This window comes from Cyprinus carpio, chromosome A24 (genome assembly GCF_018340385.1).
Source record: "Cyprinus carpio isolate SPL01 chromosome A24, ASM1834038v1, whole genome shotgun sequence".
NCBI lineage: Eukaryota > Metazoa > Chordata > Actinopteri > Cypriniformes > Cyprinidae > Cyprinus > Cyprinus carpio.
In genome coordinates, this window is record NC_056595.1 from 20,516,758 (window position 1) to 20,536,046 (window position 19,289).

Here is a 19,289-nt window from a genome sequence, read left to right on the forward strand (position 1 = left end):
CGAGGAATACTTGTAAACTACTTCCTGGGCAGTATTTACTATATACTGTCTTTAAAAAATAAAAATAAAAATAAAATAAAAATAGCATGAAGTATGTAACAATAAGCCAACTAGTTTGTTACATGTATACAGCAATAGGAAAAATCACATTTGATTTTGTTTCCAGTTCTTTCGTCACAGTGGAAACTGAAGGTAGTTGAGTGCACTGCATTGTGGGATGCATTATCTCATGTAGTGTTCTCAGGTTGTAAATGCATACATTGAGTGCAAACAGATATTACAACCGATATATATATATATATATATATATATATATATATATATATATATATATATATATATATACTGTATATATATATATATATATATATATATATATATATATATATATATATATATATATATATATATATATATATACTGTATATATATATATATATTTTTTTTTTTGCATACAGTACCTCCAGCTTGTCATAGTTGCAGTCAGGATGATACTCCACATCAAACTCAAGGATGGTAATGGAAATGCAACTTCCAGGGCTTGTTTGGATGTGCCAGATGCACTCACGGTTTGCTGGGTATTTTTCAGGATAGCCTGGGCTGGTAAAAGCACCAGTGGGCCCCATGAGTTCCCCACCACAACCTGCAGGGGGCAACAGTGAGGTACTTCGACTTTTTCTTTGCCTGTTTTTAATCAGGGATCCAGATTAAAGTTCACAACAGAAATTCTATTGTATAAACAGGAGATAACCAAAAACACTATGGCACATTTTTTGTGCATCTTATATCACTACATTATATTTTGTAAAGGTGGCATTACACTTTGTAACTTTGTTTAATGTCAGTTCCTGTAAAGTGTGTCTGTTTAAATGTGGTCAGCGATTCTGAAGTGGACAGATAGTTGTATTACAGTGTCCAGACAGGAAAAATATCTCACATCAAGCTTATCAGAGGAAATATGAAACCATACTGACCCTCACAAGAAAGGCAGTAGCGACAAGACTAAAATGCATTCATTAAAATGCAATACATTCATTTGGTTGAATTGAGGAATTTCTACAGCACCTGCATTATTTAATCCCTCAATTTTCTTTTTTTAAACTTTCTCTTATTATAAGTATGACTCTTTGCACCTCTCTCTAGGGACGTCTCTTCTGTCCCTGTGTCTTTTCTGAGCGTTTTTACTCTGTTTGTCATTTTTCTCTCACTCAGGAAGGTTTTAAAAGCTGCAAAACTGTGCTGTGCACATTACATAATAACATTACAGTGTTCATTCTCTACACTGTGTCCATGGAAACCATTTCCTTCCAAATAATGATATAATCACAGACAGAGGTGCATGAATAATTAAAGTCTCTCTCTGATCCCACTCTCTGTGCAAAAATAACAGTCCACAGCCTTCAGCAATGTTACTCGATGTCTCAGAAGCACAAGGACAGAGAAACATACACACAAAACATCACACTAAAATATGGCTTAGTATCTGACAGATTTATGTCATGGTCTTTCTTCTTTGATATACAAGTAGGAGATGGATTAAATTAAAGCTTTGTGATGAAACTTATTGTGAACAATGAATTTATTTTAAGTGAGACATAGCAAGAGTTAAACAGGCGAGAGAACAAGGACAGAGCTTTATTGGTCTGTTCTCTCTAGAGGAGCTTGTAACCTTGTTTTCCACTCTGTCATTCTGAAACAGATTTTTGCTGGCAGTAAGCTAAAACATGCATAAAATCCACTAGAAATCACAAAATTCTACAGCAACAGTAGTTGCTACATTTAATCTTTAATTTATTTCTTTGTTAGTTTCATTCATCACTGGTAATCAGCGCTTTCCCTGCTGGCCAATCAAAGTAAGCTTTCCCAAGTGATGTAACGGCTTTGCCTATTAGGACTGCTATTTGTCTTACAGATTTAGTGACATCATCACTCAAGAGACTACAGGTCACTGACCTCTGGCTGCCCAATAGTGACATTGCATATGTTATTTCCTTCTACTGTTTCCTACTGTTCGGAGTACCTCATCTGTCTTTCCACCGTCACACACATCTAGATGTTTCACACAATGTTTTGAGGCTGAAACAGATCCTCAAAAACCTTTCCATGAATGGTGGTACTTTCCATAAATGCACAAATGCCAAAAAGTTTAAGCACTATTTTGTACTCTATTCATAGAAAGTGCCCAGTGAGTTGTGTATTGGATCTTACCATTCTGGTACCAGTCCATCTGAAAGCCTCTGTATGAGACAGACATGTCAGAGCGGAACACAATGTGGAGACTGGTACCAGTGGTGGTACTGGCTGGAGGAGGTGTGTTCCCACAGAACGTGCCGATCAGAGTAGCTTGATCATTTGGACCATCATAAAGCTAGACAGGAACAGAAAGGCATTTATACAATATTTTATGGTAATTATAGAAAAAGACTGTTAACTGTCATATTATATATACTACCACTAAATAACGAAAACTGAAATAAATATTAGTAAACAATATACTATGGAAGCCTGTTTCCGACAAAAAAGATGAAAAAATCTAATCTAATTTTATCTAACAATTCAGTTTTTTTTTTCTTGTATTTGTGAGTTAACATCTTACAATTATCACTTTATAGCTCTCAATTGCGAATTTATATCTTGCAATTCTGCATAAAAAAAAAAATCAGAATTATAATATGAAAAGTGAAAGTTATCTTTATTTATGTTTTATTCAGTAGCGGAAATGGGCTTCCATACTATACAGACATATTTATATACACACAACAAAACTTAAACTAAAATGAAAAGCAAAATATAAAATATATAAAAAAACAATTCTATATATACACGTTTGTGAATATATTTTATATAACTATAATAGTATATTGATGATGATAATAAATAACACTGTCTCTGGCATTAATGACAGCATTTTGTTTTACTTGTGTTGTTTTTATGGCTATTTATAAGAAATTATATAAAAATTAAAACAATTATACTTTTTTTCTGAGTTGACATGGTTATGACACATAAATGGACAATTACTTAAAATGTTTAAATTAATACAATTTGTTGAGAAAATGTACACAGTTGTGAAACTATGTGAAACAAAAATCAGTGACTTTTCACAGGAAATACAACCAATGACATCATATCTGTAATTCGGACCATCTGTTCTACAGCCTTAGGAACAAAAGTGTGCTGTGATATTGTTGGCTTGTGCACAGAATCTCACATTCCGAATGGAAGAAGTCATCAGAGTCCAAAATATCCAACACAACTGTCTATGTATTTACCCAGCTGATGAAAGCCTATCTATGAAATGAGGTTTATGAAAACAGAGTGCAGCCTTTCTCAAGAGTGCCTGAGGGAAAAGGCAAAAACTCAACATCTCTGCAAGAGGCCCTAACGATGTCATGGTGACGAGTGAATGGAGAGGAACTAAAAGGCCCATTGTACATTTTCAAAGACTCTGCCAGTAAATCACTGTAGTGTACCTGAATGACAAACTGTTCAGCATGAATTAGGCTACTTGACCCTTTCACAGAGAAATAACAAGATAAAACAAGCTTGAAAAGACACGTAAATGGTCCTCAAGTCTGAAAACCAACTCAGACTCTAAAAACAGATCTCTTAAAGTCAACAAGAACCAGCATTTACAACCCATTTCATTTTTGCAATGTGAGCAAAACAACATATTCAATGAGAAAATGGGCGGGACTTGATTCCATCCATCAGGAACTGATTGGATCATGTAAAGTGGGCGTTCCATATCAGAATAAACCTGAACTGAAAGCTGAAGGTCAAGTTCACCATCAAGAGCATCTCAATGCATCTTTTTCACATCTATTGTTATTTCTCTAACCTTTTCAAGATTCCAGGCAGGAAAGTAGCCCAAAATGATGCCTAAATAGCTAATCGGCTATTGGTTAACATTACCACCCAGTGTGATGGAGTAATAACATGCAAAATAAGACCAGGAAGTTGATTAAGAAAACAAATATGTCAATTTCGATTTCATGTTGACTTTTAGAAGCAATGCTGGGTACATTGTAAGATTTTTTTAAGGTTGTATAATTTAAGACGACGCATGTGCTGACCTTCACATAGTCATAGGCACATCCGATGTGGTTCTCCACCTCAAAGGTTATAAAAGTGTAGTTGATAGTGTTGCCCATGGAGGCCTGGATGGTCCAGCTGCAGTTGGCACGAGATGGATAGTCACTGGGGAAGTTCAAGCTCTCAATCTTTCCCCGGCTCCGATTGGCGATCAGCACACCTTGGCAAACTACAGGAGAAAAGCCAGTCCTGATTAACAGCATAATAATAATATGAGTTGGGAAGAATTATTGAACATCAAGAACCTGCTGAAGTTTTGGAGAATATTTTAAATTTTACAAGGAATACATTAAAACTGGTGGCATCTTGCCATGATGGCTAGAGATGGATCTGACCCTGCAGTAAAGGTTTAGAGTCTGGGAAACACACTGGCATGTGACCACTGACAACCAAAGAAAAGGCAAAGACTGAGGGAATGCACAAAAGAACATATATAGTCCTGCACTGAGCTCTAAACGGTGACATTTTACCTCCACAAACATAATTAAAACAAGACTTAAAAACAGAGATCCAAAACAAGTCAGTGTCCTCTGAGTGAACTGAATCACCAAATACAAAACTCACGATTTAAAACTGCAGCACTTCAGTAATGTTCTATTCTTCACTTACAAAAAAGTACCATGTTTTTCCCATGTTTTGGGGAACACACAATGGTAATACCATGGTATTCTTTGAAATACTACTTAAATATCATAGAATACACAACAAAAATGATTGCATCTCTCATTATTTTACCATTACAAATATATACATTTCCTTAAATTAAGATACATTTATTAGAGCTGCAAACTGACATAAGATCATTATTTTCTTTTCTGAAAAATGTATTAAAAAAATTAAGTGTCTTTGCTTTAAAAACAACAACAACAACATTTGAGCATTTTCTGTTTCAGGCATAAAAAAAATATATGTCCATTTTATTTTGTCCATGAAAAAAAAAAACAAAAAAAAAACATTAGAACATTTTATTTTTTTAGGCATAAACTTAATTTTGAAAATTGTTTTCAGAGTATGCATATGTTCCATAGTACATATATATATATGAAAAAATAAATAAATCTGTATTATTACCATATAATACCATCTCTATACCATGGTACCACCACAATACTTTTTTTGTAAGAGTTTACAGCAAAAGTAAATTAAAAATAAAATATATCTTTAATATTTTCCTCAGTGTTTTCTGGGCTTGTGGACCCAGGTGTTTGGCGTAACTCACTGGTTTGGTAGGTAGCCAGAAATCCGCCTGTGTGGATGATGCTGTCTGTACGTAGCTTCACGTACATGTTCTGTTGAGAGGAACTGATGGGGGCAGGAATCTCATTTCCACACAGCTTAGCCATCTGAGGAGCACTGGTGCTGTTGCCATCATACACCTGGTAGACATATACACATCAGCGAAAGATTCAAACTCAATAGCTTGAACAGAGAACTCTTCACTGTGTAGTAAATCTTCTAATTCAATGCTCTCTAACCGCCAAGTAGTCATAGAAGCAGCTGATGCTGTTCTCCAGGTGAAAGTCTCCAAAGCTGAGCTCCACTGTGCTTCCTGCACTGGTTTTGATGTGCCAGTAGCATTCGGCGTTGGCGTGATAGGGCAGAGGGTAGTTGGGAGAGGTGAAACCTCCAACGCTTGTGGTCAATGTCCCACCGCAACCTATAAGAGAGATACACGGTTAGTCTGAGATGCCATAATATAGTCCACTGACCATCTGATGCATATTTCACACAAAACTAGAAAACTTCAAATTACTATGATTTCTGGGAAACAAAATTGTGTATTAAGGTTGACATTAGCGCTCAATATGAGCACTTGTGAGGAATAAATATATTTGCTAGTTTGCAAGGTTTGTTTCATTAAATATTGTAAAGATATTTAGATGTTTGTTATAGACACTTAATAGCAAATAATTTATAGTAGACCATCGATGTGTAATACTCAAGAACAATGTTGTTATTGTTAACTAAAACTAAATATATTAAAACTGATAAAATATAAAAATATGAAAATATTTTCTTTATTAAAATACTTGAACTAAAATTGCTAAAAGAAACTATCAAATATAACATAATAAATACAATTATATTTTAAATATTAGAAATTACTAAAATAAAATAAACCAAGCCAAAAGAAACATAAAAAATAAAAATAAATAAATAAATTAAAATATGAAAATGGCAAAACCACATAACAAAATTATTAAAATGAAACTATAAAAAAATCATTTTCTGTTACATTTTATTTTATAGCAAGTGTACTTACCCAAGAAAGTACTGGGTAGTATAAGGTAACTATATGGGTTAAGCTTAGGTTTTGGGTTAGTACCTAGTAATTACCCCGTTATTGTAACTGAAATAAAAACTGAATATAAATATTAGATTAAATACTTGAACTTAAAAACAAAAGAAAATTGTTTTCCTAAAATCATATAAGTTTAAAAATACTGGATTATAAACATGATAAGATATTAAATATAAGTTACTAAAAATAAAGCAAACAGGAATAAAAAAAACCTAATAAAAAGTAAAAAATAAAATGATTATATAAACTAAAACAAAAATATAAAAATAAAATGTAATTCTAAATATTAAATACTATAATAATAGTATATGTTATAATAAAATAACATGGTTTTAGACATGATCATCATACATAAATTATGAGTCTGCACTCTAAATTATCTGCCACAAAACAAAACTGCAGTTGGTCATTTTAAATGACTGCTAGAGAGTGTCTAAGGTGGCAGATCTTGACCAGACTTTATGCCATATTTTCATCAGATTCAATAAACAAATACACAACAGGAAACACATACCTGTCTGTGTGCCATCCCAGTGGGCTCTGAATCCCCTGTAGGTGAGTGAGTGGTCGGATCTGAACTTCAGCCACAGCCTGTTGCTATGTGACACTATGATGGGGGGACCATTTGTTCCACAATATTTACCAATGAGTGGGGATGTTTCATAGCCTCCATCTCTGTAAAAAAAAAAGTGTTTGAAAACCAAAACGTGACTAAATCAATGACCCAAGATGCTGGAAAAGTTCCTCACCTGATCTCTAAATAGTCAAAACTGCAGGAACTGAACCCCTCCAGCTCAAAATCTGTGACATTCAGCATGATCTGCATGTTGACTTCCACTATAATTTTATAGACACAGTCCCGATTGTTGGGGTAATTGTCAGGGTAGTTGGGTGAGCTGAACTCCCCGGTGGGTGACCTTAATACCTCACTGCAATCTGCATGGGCAAAACAGAGAAATATGAGATTTAACACGATTTATCTGTTCATATTTTTTTATGTTTAGTGTATAGATGTAACACCCCGGTCCTGTGAGGCACAACATTTCTTTCCTTTCCTTTGACAATAAAGTTCACATGACATGACCTCCCAAAAAAGTCAGTCTAAACCCAAGCCTCACTATGAGACCTGTACTTTCATGGCTTTTCAAATTGGATTTTCATATCCAATTACTGCAATAAAATTATACCTGTGCTCGCATTAATGGAGACATAATTAGCAGAAAAGCCTTCCGCAGACAGACTGGAGTCAGAGACCAGCAGGACGGTCATCAGACTATCAGTGCTGGTTAGAGATGGAGGAACGGAGCGCCCACAGAACCTAAGCATAAAATAATCCAACATATTCATTTACAAATCTTTAATTACGTGATGATTGAGGCCTAAACGTTTAATTTGTGGGTTTACCTTCCCAGAAGAGAGCCAGTCAGCGCTGTGCCATTATCATAGACTTCCACATAGTCGTATGCGCAGTTGGTGTGATACTCCGTTGAAGGTTGTGAATGACAGACGGATGAGGTTGCCAGGCTCAACGGAGATGTACCAGGTACAATTGGCTCCATGAGGGTAGTCGGTGGGATGTCCTGGGCTGGTGAATGAACCCATTGGCTCTGTCAGAGTCTCTCCACAGCCTGTAAAAATGAACACAAGTTTTCTTTTGAAAAGCTTTTATGATTGGAGAAAGATTATGTACTGTTCATTGTGGGAATCAAACCTATAACTTTTCGGATTCCAGGCCAGATTTTTAACCAGTATGTCTCACCATCACTGGTCTACCAGTGTCTATTCACTCTGATTCACCAAACATAAATACAGCAAAAATACAGAAAATTCAACTCTCAGTTGATTCCGATAAAGTTTGACATTAGCATGTTGCTAAGCTAACAACTAAATACTCTAATTAACATCGTATTAGTCAACTTTTAAATTACTACTGAATGAAATATACGTGTATTTATAATAGTCAGATTAACTTTTTCACTAATTTAAAGCATCTTAGAAGGCAGCATAATATAGGCTGTAAAATTTTTTTTGTAATTTTTACCGAATTTACAAACTTTGTAATTTTTAGTCAGTTTAAAAATACTGTAAAATGCTACAGTAAAGACCTGTTAATTGGTTAACTGTAAGTAACCTTACCAGATACAGTACAGTGAAAAACTGTAATATCACATATGTAATTTTACTGTAAAATCCTGTCAAATGTATGGTTTTTGGAAGTACCAGCTATTAATTATCATATATTAATAATATTATAACAATAATAGGACATTCCTAAAAGTCATTACCCATCACATATGATTTTATTTTATACACTAATTAAATTTTTATTATCAGTAATGTAAATTTGGGTGTTTTGTGTTATTTAGTTTATGTTTAATGCAATATTTATGCATTATTTTACTGCCATTTTAACAGGATATTTTTCTTTCACGTTGAGAATGTGTTTAGCCTAGGTAGGCAGCTCACTATGTTGCATAATACAACATATTTGAAGAAGCTACATTCGATTAGTTCACCTTGCTCTGCAGATGCAAACTCAGCAGTGAAACCATGGTTGGAGACGGATGAATCGGTTTTGAATCGGATGAACATGGACCTCTGGGTGGACTCCAGCATGGGAGGCATGTTAATTCCACAATATCGACCAATCAGAGGGGAGTCTGCGCTGGGACCATCTCTCACCTGAGCAAGTAGAGAGTGATGTTTCAGAAGAAATGTAAAGTGTAATCTGTATTTTGGCTGAACGGGATTAGCACAATGCTAATGTTGTACCTCAACATAATCGAAGGCGCATGTGCTGCTTCCCTCGACGTCAAAGGTGAGGAAGCTGAGAGTGACCACATAGCCCTCAGGTTGGTTAATGACCCACTCGCACACTTTGTTGTGGGGGTAGGGGTCGGGGTGCAGGGGAGTGCGAATCTGTCCGGTTCCGGAGAGGGTTCCTCCGCAAGCTAGCAAAAAGAGTTCAACTCTGAGATCATGTTATACTAATATTTATATTAAAGCTAAATTAGCAAGACATTCATGGACTTGGAATCATGGAATTGTGTTTAATCTTGGACAGGACACAGGAAGTAAAGGTAAACTGTTAGGGGCTTATATTCCACTGTGCTGCTTTGTCAATGTAAACACTCATTAGACAGATGTCTTTTGGAGTGCATTCTAAAACCACAGTTATAAAAAACCTCATCTCTAGACCCTGCAGGTTCCACTGCCCTGCCAAAACACATTTTGTGTGAATGGCCCCTTAGGAAGTGTGTTTCCTTTGCAGCATATGTTGTTCCACCAAATGAATTGCACATATTCAAAAATAAATAAATAAATAAACATGCAATATAATTAATATTATCAACAATCTCTAGTTTGAGAGAATGCTTTAAGGCCCAAAACATCCTCTGCACAAGAATGTTTGCGTAACAAAATTTATAGCACAATGTAAGTACACATCAGGGTTATTATAGTTAACCAAAACTAAAACTGAAACCAAAACTAAAACTTTAAATGGCATTTTTGTTACCAGAAATAAACATTAACTGAAATAAAATAAAATATTTAAAACTTTCTTATTTTAATATAGTTTAACTTGATATATTAAAATAACGACAAATTAATTTACATTAATAAATAAAAATTATATACACATACATACAGTATAAAAGGAAAATTACAAAAAAAATACTATAACTTTAACCAAAAATAAAGTTAAAATGGAAAGAATATGAATAAAAATCTCAACAATTCTAAAACAACACTAAAACGCATTACATTCTCAGCAATGTATTGTGACTATTAGCATCTCAGCAATATTTGGAGACACTACCATAGCAAAATTGTGGAGAATGAATTTAGCTATTAGTATAAAGTCAACATGAAATGAAAGTTTATCTATTTTCTAAATGCCCATAATTGGTCATACATTTCACAACATGACACAAACATTTGAAGACCACTTTATTGCCCCCTTGAGTCTGGAGGTTAGTTTTAACCACGTTAACGCAAAGGGACCACATCAAAATAGGGCCGCGTACTTGTAATGTGTCAGTAAGGCATTCATGCTTGCATTTGCATGTTTGCGTAGAATATGTTTCTGGTTTTGTTTTTACTGTTACTTTTCAGAAAAATGGCAGAAGTGAATTTTGCCATTCAGTCTGCGTCATACACTTTACTTAAAAAGGAGGTTTCAGTGTCTCACCAATTTCATACATGGCCCTGAAGCCAGCACGGGACACAGAGCTGTCAGACTTGAAACGGATCCAGAGTCCATTAGTGGTGGACAATATTGGTGCTGGCAGGGTGGTGCCACAGTACTTCCCAATGAGTGGGTCGGTCTCACCCGTCCCATCTCGAACCTAAGAGAGATTTTGAAGTGGTGACACTCTAAGATCAAAATGATACTTACTTTTGCTCTCATCAACATTAATTACACAGACCATACCTCCACAAAATCAAAAAGACAGCCACTATGAGTCTCCAGGTCCATGTGGGTGAAGTTGAGCGCCACTAGCTCACTGCGTGGCATTCTGATGATATAAATGCACTGCCTATTGTGAGCATAGTTATTAGGCCAGTTAGGAGAGATAATGATGCCTTCTGTATCTGTGAAGACGCCTCCGCAGCCTGGGTCAGCTGTTGATACAGAGTACATGGCATTACACTCAAGCAATTCATCCCAATGTTGTAAGACAACTCACTTTGCCCAATTGAACCCAGTGTTGAACCAAGCATCATGTTTCACTGGAGTTTACAACATTTGCTATGTGACTTGTGCCTTTAAATATCTATACAATGCCATTAAACTGTTTTATGAGCAGTATTCCACTTGATGGATCTATTAAAATGATCCATAATTCAGTTCAGTTCACTGCTAATGCATTACGATTACAACACACCATTTATATAACCACTGACTGCAAACAAGAAAATAGTGTTGTCAAATTCAAACGTGTTAAGGAAACTGTTCACAAACTTAATACTTTTATGCAGCAAAGATACATTAAATTGAGCAAACGTGACAGTAAAGGCATTTATAATGATACAAAAATGCTATTCTTTTGAACTATGTATTCATGAAAGAATCCTGAAAAACAAAAATCTATTACCGTTTCCACAAAAATATTAAGGAGCATAACTTTTTTCAACATTGATAATAATAAGAAATGAGTCTTGAGCAGCACATCAGCATATTAGAATGATTTCTGAAGGGTCATGTGACACAGAAGACTAGAATAATGATGCTAAAAAATCAGCTTTGCATCACAGGAATAAATTATATTTCAAAACATATTAAAAGTTATTTTAAAGTGTAACAATATTGCACAACTTTACTGCATTTTTTAATCAAATAAATGCAGCCAAAAAAAAAAATCAAATCAAATCCAAAATTTTGAACAGTAGTGTACAGGTCTATTATCCTGCCTAAAATGTCCCACAATCCCCCTCTCTCTGTGTGTTGCATGGGTTTTACTTACATGGTGAAGTAGTGTATGTAATGTGAAATCCCCGATCGCTGATGCTGAAATCAGAGTGAAAGTGGATCCAGGCAGATGGTCCCGTCGTCTGTAGAGGTGCTGGCGATGCTGTACTGCAGTATTTTCCAAGAACTGAATCTTCTGGGAGCAGTCCGTCTCTGATCTACAAAATAAAGCATTTTAACACATACGCACAGAAAACAACTTTAAAGTGGAACCAAGATGCAACAAGCTTCACCTCCAGGTAGTCAAAGTTACAGTTATCATGGTGCTCCAGACTGAGGGTGCCAAAAGCAAATGTGATGAGCAGACCAGGGTTCACATTCACTGTCCAATAGCAGTCCCGGTTAGGTGGATAGTTACCTGGGTACCCGGGTGACTTGATGTCACCGTATGTATTGGTCAACTCCCCACCACACACTGGAAAAGAAAGCAGTATTGAAATAAGATACAATTCATGCAAATTCAAATAGTCGCTAACGTCACAAAGTTAGCAATCATTTAAGGCTAATCAGTAAAGGTCAGGTCACATTTACTGCTGTTTGGTGAAGTTTTACGTGCAAAATCCAGTAATTTCAACAGGAATTGGGAAATTAATTATTTGGTGTAAATTGTAGTTTTTTTAGGAGGAATTGGATCATGTGATTCGCCACATTGACCAACAGCTGGGTTTGAAAGTGACTTCCGTGTGAGCTCTTACATTGCTACACTATTGACAATAAACAACTGATGTTTTTTGCCTGAGAAATTTAGCTAATGTGACTGCAAATTTAGGGTGTTATTGATTTACCTGGTGCCTGTGATTGCCAGGCCACTGTGAAGCCGCGACCACTGACCGAATGGTCAGAGCGGAACCAGAAGTACAGAGAATTGTGGGAGCTGAAGAGTTCGGCTGGGGCGGCGGTGCCGCAGTATTTTCCGATCATGTAAGCTGAGGCGCTCTCGCCATCATGGACCTGCAGGAAATCGAAGTTGCAGGAGGCGCTGTTCTCGATGTCAAAGAAAGGGAAGGTAATCCGCAGAATCTGGGAAAAACCACAAGAAAGCATAAAACACAAAATTTTGTTAAATCAGCCATGCATCTTGAAAAAAAAAAAAATATATATATATATCGGTTGATTTGCAAAAAAAAAAAAAGGGCCTAAAATCAATCAATAATTTCCATCACTCAGTTTTTTTGTTTGTTTTTTCACAAATAAGAATTACATTTTTTCTAATTATATATTTATCAGTCAAAAGTTGACAAAAAATCTACATGTATAATTTAACTTACAACAACAGTATATTAGACACATATTAATAAAATTAATTTATTTGGAGAAAAATCTTGTAAGAGTATGATTATTTCAAAGATAAACATAATATTACACAGATATAAATACCTACTAAAAATCACAGTTCTATTAAAAAAATAGTGTGTGTGATTATAATAATTATGAATAAGTATGCACTTATTCATCATCAAAACTGTATTACCTAATCTGATGATGTGGAGTTCAAAAAAGCAATAAAAGCTTGACATTATGTACATTGTTTTCTCTAAATAAGAATGAATATTTTTGAAATTATGTATATTGGTCAAAAAAAAAAAGGTATTCAAAATGTATCATTTAACTTATAATCTGCAAAGGAGTGAAAATATATCTTCAAATACTCCATTTAATGTCAAAGAACATTACATAAACACAAGTTTATGAACAAATAAGGTTTTTTCACAAAATCTGTAATCTGTAATCATTCTTCGGATGTAGTAAAACACCTATAGATGAAGTAGAAAACATCTGGGTCATGTATATATTTTCTTCTGTCATTGGCCATCATTCATAATCATTCATACATGTGAAAATCAGCTGAGAATTTAACAAATAGTACTAAGCTGTCTTTGTGGCATGTTTTCTAAAATACAAGACATACAAATGGTTGCTGAAAGGAAAAATTCAACAAAATGCAAAGCAAAACAGGCACTTTTTTTTTTTTAATCAGCACCCCAAAATTTGTAAGAAACAAGTATTGGATTTCATTCAGCATATATGATGCAGGACTAGTTTTTTAAAACGTCACTGATGTATTGGATAACTTTACTGACCTTGCTGGGGTCGGTTCTGATGACCCACGCACAGCTGACCTGGTGATCATAATCGCCGGTTCCAGGATTCGTAGGGTAGCTGAAAGTGCCGGCTGGACTTTCCAGAACTCCTCCACACTCTGATGCGCATAAAAGGTTATGATGTCACCTTATGGAAAAGCATACACTATCACATACATCACTTCTCCAATGAACACATACCTTGCTGTGGAGTTTGGCACTGCGGGCCCGTCCACTGGGAGGAGCAGGTACAGGTGTAGCCGTTGATGCCATCAGTGCAGGTGCCTCCGTTCTGGCAGGGATTGCTAGAGCACTCGTTCACATTCTGATCGCAATTCTGCCCTGCCCAGCCCGGGTCGCAGCGACAGATATAGCCAGTTGCTGTATTCTAGGAAAATTATAGAAAAAAACGAATATGCTGACTGCTGTAGTCTGATGGAAACAGAACAGAGAGGGGAAGTTATAAGAAGTAAACACTAACCTCACACTGACCATTTACACAAGGATTACTAGTGCCACAAATGTTACTGATCTGAGTACAACCTGAAGGTCCGTAGCCATTACCCACATAACCAGGAGGACAGGTGCATGATGGGATAATACTTCCTGGAAGAAGAATAAAAATAAACCCACTTATAAAAAAAACCCATCATATTAGACACATATTAACAACACACTAACATATAGTGTGTTTATATATATATGTGTGTGTGTGTGTGTGTGTGTGTGTGTATGTGTGTGTGTGTGTGTGTGTGTGTGTGTGTTAGATTAGTTTTTATTTATATTTTATTTTATTAATAAAGATAAATTATAAAAAATTGGTTTAATTTTCACCATCAAAAAGTTTATTTATAGCATTTTAGTCTGAGTAAAACTGACTAGAATTAATGAATATGGACATATTGACAAAATATATAAACCGTGATTAGACACATTAGCCACACACTAATGTTTTTGAACGAATAATGTTTTTGGAGTATGATTTTTAGGGATTTTGTTTATTATGAACTATAATAAATGTCATAATATGTAATTTTTATAATTTGAAATTTATATAAACAACATTTATATTTTCAAAGAAAGTACTTTTTCAGGAAAAAATATATTTTGCTTTTATTTTCATGTGTTAGTTTTGTATATTATATTACAATTCTTTACTAGTTCAAAATTTTAAATGTTAATTTAAAAAAAAATGGTTTGATTTTGCAATATTTTTGCCAACTAAAATGTTATTTTCTAGAATTTAGTCATAGTATAACTGACTGATATTAATGAATATGACCAATATTGAAAGAAAAAAAAAATTGTTAGGATATTTTGGTCACAAGACAAACACTATGACTAAAACAAACAAACCTGTAAAAATGGACACTTATAGCAACAATTTCTTTTTTATCAGGAGTTTACATCACAACAATTCAAGTTTAACAACCTTTTTATTGAAGTTGTTATAACATAAATGCAACTTGTCATGCAGAGAAAAAGTATGCAGTGATTTTGTGTGTGTGTGTGTGTGTGTGTACCTGGAGTAGAAGTACAGGTAGCCAGTGGATGACATCCTCCGTTGTTGGTGGAGCAGATGTCAGCTTGAGTGCAAGTCTTCCCGTCTCCCTCATAGCCTGAGGACACACACATGGGGTCAGCAGTCTCAACTTACATTTAATAGCTATTTTAGCTCGATCATTTCAGTGAGTCTGGTCTTTCTCTGCAATCTAGCATTCAACTGAGACATGTTAAGCTGAATATATTAGCAGGACTCGCTAATTACACTAAATTTAAATGCAAATATATTTCACAATATTACTGTATTTATTTATCTATTAAATGCAGCCTTGGTAAGTAAAAGAGAGTAAAAAAAAAAAAAAAAACTTTGAACACCAGTTTTCAATTTTCGTTTTCAGGTGAACCATACTTGTTAAGACAATAGGTCTTATTTTAAATTGCATGAGAATCAGGATGTGAGCTAAACCTGGAGGACACTGGCCGCAGTGGAAGGAGCCCATGGTGTTGAGACAAGGCACCAAGGGGGAAGTAGAACAGCCTCCATTGTTTGTGGCACATTCATCGATATCCTGGCAGCTGTAACCGTTACCCTGCCATCCTGAAAAAAAAAAGAAGAAAAAAAGACGTTCTTAATAAGAATCAGTTAGTCTATTAAATGCCTTCAATGTAAATACACACATTAATCTTTTACATAAACTATCTAAGAAAAGATAAATGATTGATATATGGATATCTTGGCAATAATCATATCTGACATGGCTCAGCTGGGCTGTGTGGTCTGACCTGCAGGGCAAGCACCGCAGTAGAACGAGCCCAGAGTGTTGAAGCACTGCACAGGGGGGTTTGTGGAGCAGGGTTTGTTCGGGAGGCTGCACTCATCAATGTCAGCCGTGCATGCTGACTCTCCGGGTGGAGACATCCAGCCAGCATCACAGATACACTTATACTTGGGCTGAAAAGAGATGCATGTTGTTCCAAAGCTGTATGCATTTATTTGTTCCATAGAACACAAAAGAAGACGTTAAGCAGAATGTTCAGGCTGCTCTTCAGCATATAATGAACGTGAATGGTGACCAAAATGCCCAAACACCATAAAGTGTACCAAAGTCATGTACACAACTGTTCAAAAGTTTGGAGTCAGTAAATATATTGATTTATTTATTCATTTAAGAAATTAATATTTTTATTTAGCCACAATGCATTAAACTGATCAAAAGTGACAGTAAATTATCACAAAAATTAAATTGTTACAAAAGATTTCTAAAATAAATGCTGTTCTTCTGAATTTTCTATTCAGTAAAGAATTAAATGATTCCTGAAGGATCGTGTGACACTGAAGACCGGAGTAATATGACTCCAGTTTATTTCTGCATACATCCTATAAAACACATGCATCATGTGGGACACTGAGAATGAATACACATCATTTTGAATCACCTGATTGGGATTGACTCGGTCTGAATCGATGCACACGCCATGAACACACAGATCCTGACTTCCACCTGCGCAGTCATCATAGCGAGATGTACAGTGTGGACCGTACCATTCTGGAGTACAGGAACAACTGGTAAACAAAAAAAAAGTAAAATATGAACATAAAAGCCTCACATAAACAATAGAAACCCCCCTGAAGAGAAATAACGGAGGATTACGTGTAAGATCCGGGTGTGTTCACACATGTGGCCCCATTCTGACAGCCCAGCGGAGTTCCTGCTAACACCTGACACTCATTCACATCCCCTGCACATGTGGGACCCTGTAAAGAGATTGAACCAAGTGTGAGTCAAAATCATATATGAACGGGACAGAAGGACAGACGTCTATTTGAGCGACTGACCTGCCAGTTGTCAGGACAGAGGCAATGAAAGGCGTCTAACAAGTTCAAGCAGGTTCCTGCGTTCTGACATGGATTGCTGCTGCACGTCTTCCGCTGTACTGTCTATGAAATACAGAATGTCATAAAAAGTGAGATTTAATTTTAAAGGCTGACCAATGAAGGTCTTTAATCACGTGAGCGCTATAAGCCTTGAGCGAAATCGATGATTACAGCGATACCTGTTCAATTGTCTGAACTTTTGTCTCAAGTGTTGTCACTCTGGTGTTGAGCTGATTGAGCTGGTTTGTAATATCCGGAGACGGGCCACTGTTCTTTATGGTATTGATGTCATCTTTGTTAATTCTGATCTGGAACGGAGTTGATTAAATTTTACAAAAAAATTTACCGAGGTGCAAAGTGCTTCAAAAAAAAAAAAAAAAAAAAAAAAAAAAAAGATGCTTGCTCTGTGCTGACTAGAATAAAGAAAAATTTATGTAAATGGAATAAAACAAAATTTAAAACAATTACGGATTGAAATGAAATGCACACAAAAAGAAACAAAACAAAATAATACAAGTAAAAAAAAGAAAAAAGAAAAAAAAAACTAAACAAAATGCACACAAAAAGACCATGAAACAAAACAAGTAAAAATAAAAAAGTAATAAAACAAAATTAAATAAAAAGCAACACAACCAAAGGACACATTTAAATGAAAAAGCAAAACAAAACAAACATTTTGGAATTTTTTTAAAGGTGACATATCATGAAAATCTGAATTTTCCAGGTTTTAAGTGCTATAATCAGGTCCCCGGTGCATCTATCAACAAAGGAAACATGAATTAGATTAACCCAGTAACTTTGTTTTGGTAAGCCTTTTTCTGCAAGCTTCTGAAAAAAGGAGCAAGTCCAATTTCGCTCCCTTGGTGACGTGGCAAATGGATCTCATTATAATATTACCGCCCCTTAATCTGTAAATTAATACCTACTACGGTGGCGTCATTTTGATTTCGCAAGCCACAACGGTGTTCCAGCTCTAATGCCATTATTAAAGTTTGAGCAAAACAAACTAACTGTTTTGTCTTTGTCTGCACATGAGCACAGAACACTATTTAGAGTCGCAGCCTCAGAGATGACAAGAGAGCAGTGGAATTATTGATTTATTTACTCTATATTGCTGCTGCCCCAAAGATCTAAAACCTTCACAGACATAACCGACTGTTATTTTAACATAAACTTGTGTGTGAATGAGAACTTAGTTTAGTACTCACATGCTGTGACAGCCGCTTTCTGTGAGTGTGCTTCAGATGTGTGCACTCAGAAAACCCTCTATCAGTAGCTTTTACTCAGAAATCTGATGTTTCAGTCAAACTGATCATGAACTCACCTGATTTAACTGCTGGATAAGGTCCTCGGCCCCCACCTTCACACTTCCTGTCCCTGAGGTTGTGAAGCGAATGTCTTTGCTGTAGCCAGCAGAGAACGTAAGGTGACCATTTTCTGATATCATACGAGGCCTGCAAATCAATTACCAGGTAACTTTGAAAAGACAAGTTTAATATCTAACTTGCAGTAGAAATACAAAACCTTTATTGTACAAAAACAATCTGTACTGATCAATAATATCATCCGTTTCATGTTAAAATCTCCACATTGAAGTACAAAATATTCACAGAATTATACAGAGAGTTGCAGCAGTGAAAACTCAAACAAACCCTGACCAAGCGTTTGAAAGCGTATGAGAACTGATCAATTCAAATTCCAGGTGGTCTCGAACAAGGCAACGTATCAATCTTTCAAGCAAACTTAAAATATTTCATTTAAAATACATACTGGTCAGTGCTGATGTCCCTTTTTTGCCTGTTGTAAGATTTACCACCATGGTCACACTGCAGTCCAGAGAGGAACAGGAGAAAGACTAAGGGCCAGGAGAAGCTCAGTGTCCGAGCCATGCTGAGAGAGCTTGTCCCAGGACACTCATCAGACACTGTACTGTACCTTCACACCTTACCCTGCCTAAAA

At 35.6% G+C, this 19,289-nt stretch overlaps 1 protein-coding gene across 1 annotated transcript in view; it reads right to left on the reverse strand.

Moving 5' to 3' along the window:
- Window positions 1-19,289, reverse strand: part of LOC109050216 (cubilin-like) — a 35,075-nt gene that overhangs the window by 15,540 nt on the left and 246 nt on the right. Inside the window, 29 exon segments of the mRNA XM_042714591.1 lie at window positions 462-643; window positions 2,209-2,368; window positions 4,077-4,264; window positions 5,315-5,471; window positions 5,571-5,752; window positions 6,912-7,072; window positions 7,147-7,333; window positions 7,585-7,715; window positions 7,802-7,882; window positions 7,884-8,025; window positions 8,914-9,079; window positions 9,170-9,348; window positions 10,590-10,746; window positions 10,833-11,023; window positions 11,866-12,028; window positions 12,104-12,285; window positions 12,656-12,890; window positions 13,952-14,070; window positions 14,153-14,339; window positions 14,433-14,557; window positions 15,475-15,570; window positions 15,921-16,052; window positions 16,238-16,406; window positions 16,892-17,018; window positions 17,107-17,210; window positions 17,292-17,393; window positions 17,510-17,638; window positions 18,655-18,784; window positions 19,101-19,289. The exon segment at window positions 19,101-19,289 is cut by the window's right edge and continues 246 nt beyond it. Of these exon segments, the coding sequence (XP_042570525.1) occupies window positions 462-643; window positions 2,209-2,368; window positions 4,077-4,264; window positions 5,315-5,471; window positions 5,571-5,752; window positions 6,912-7,072; window positions 7,147-7,333; window positions 7,585-7,715; window positions 7,802-7,882; window positions 7,884-8,025; window positions 8,914-9,079; window positions 9,170-9,348; window positions 10,590-10,746; window positions 10,833-11,023; window positions 11,866-12,028; window positions 12,104-12,285; window positions 12,656-12,890; window positions 13,952-14,070; window positions 14,153-14,339; window positions 14,433-14,557; window positions 15,475-15,570; window positions 15,921-16,052; window positions 16,238-16,406; window positions 16,892-17,018; window positions 17,107-17,210; window positions 17,292-17,393; window positions 17,510-17,638; window positions 18,655-18,784; window positions 19,101-19,219 (4,383 nt within the window). The 5' untranslated portion in view covers window positions 19,220-19,289.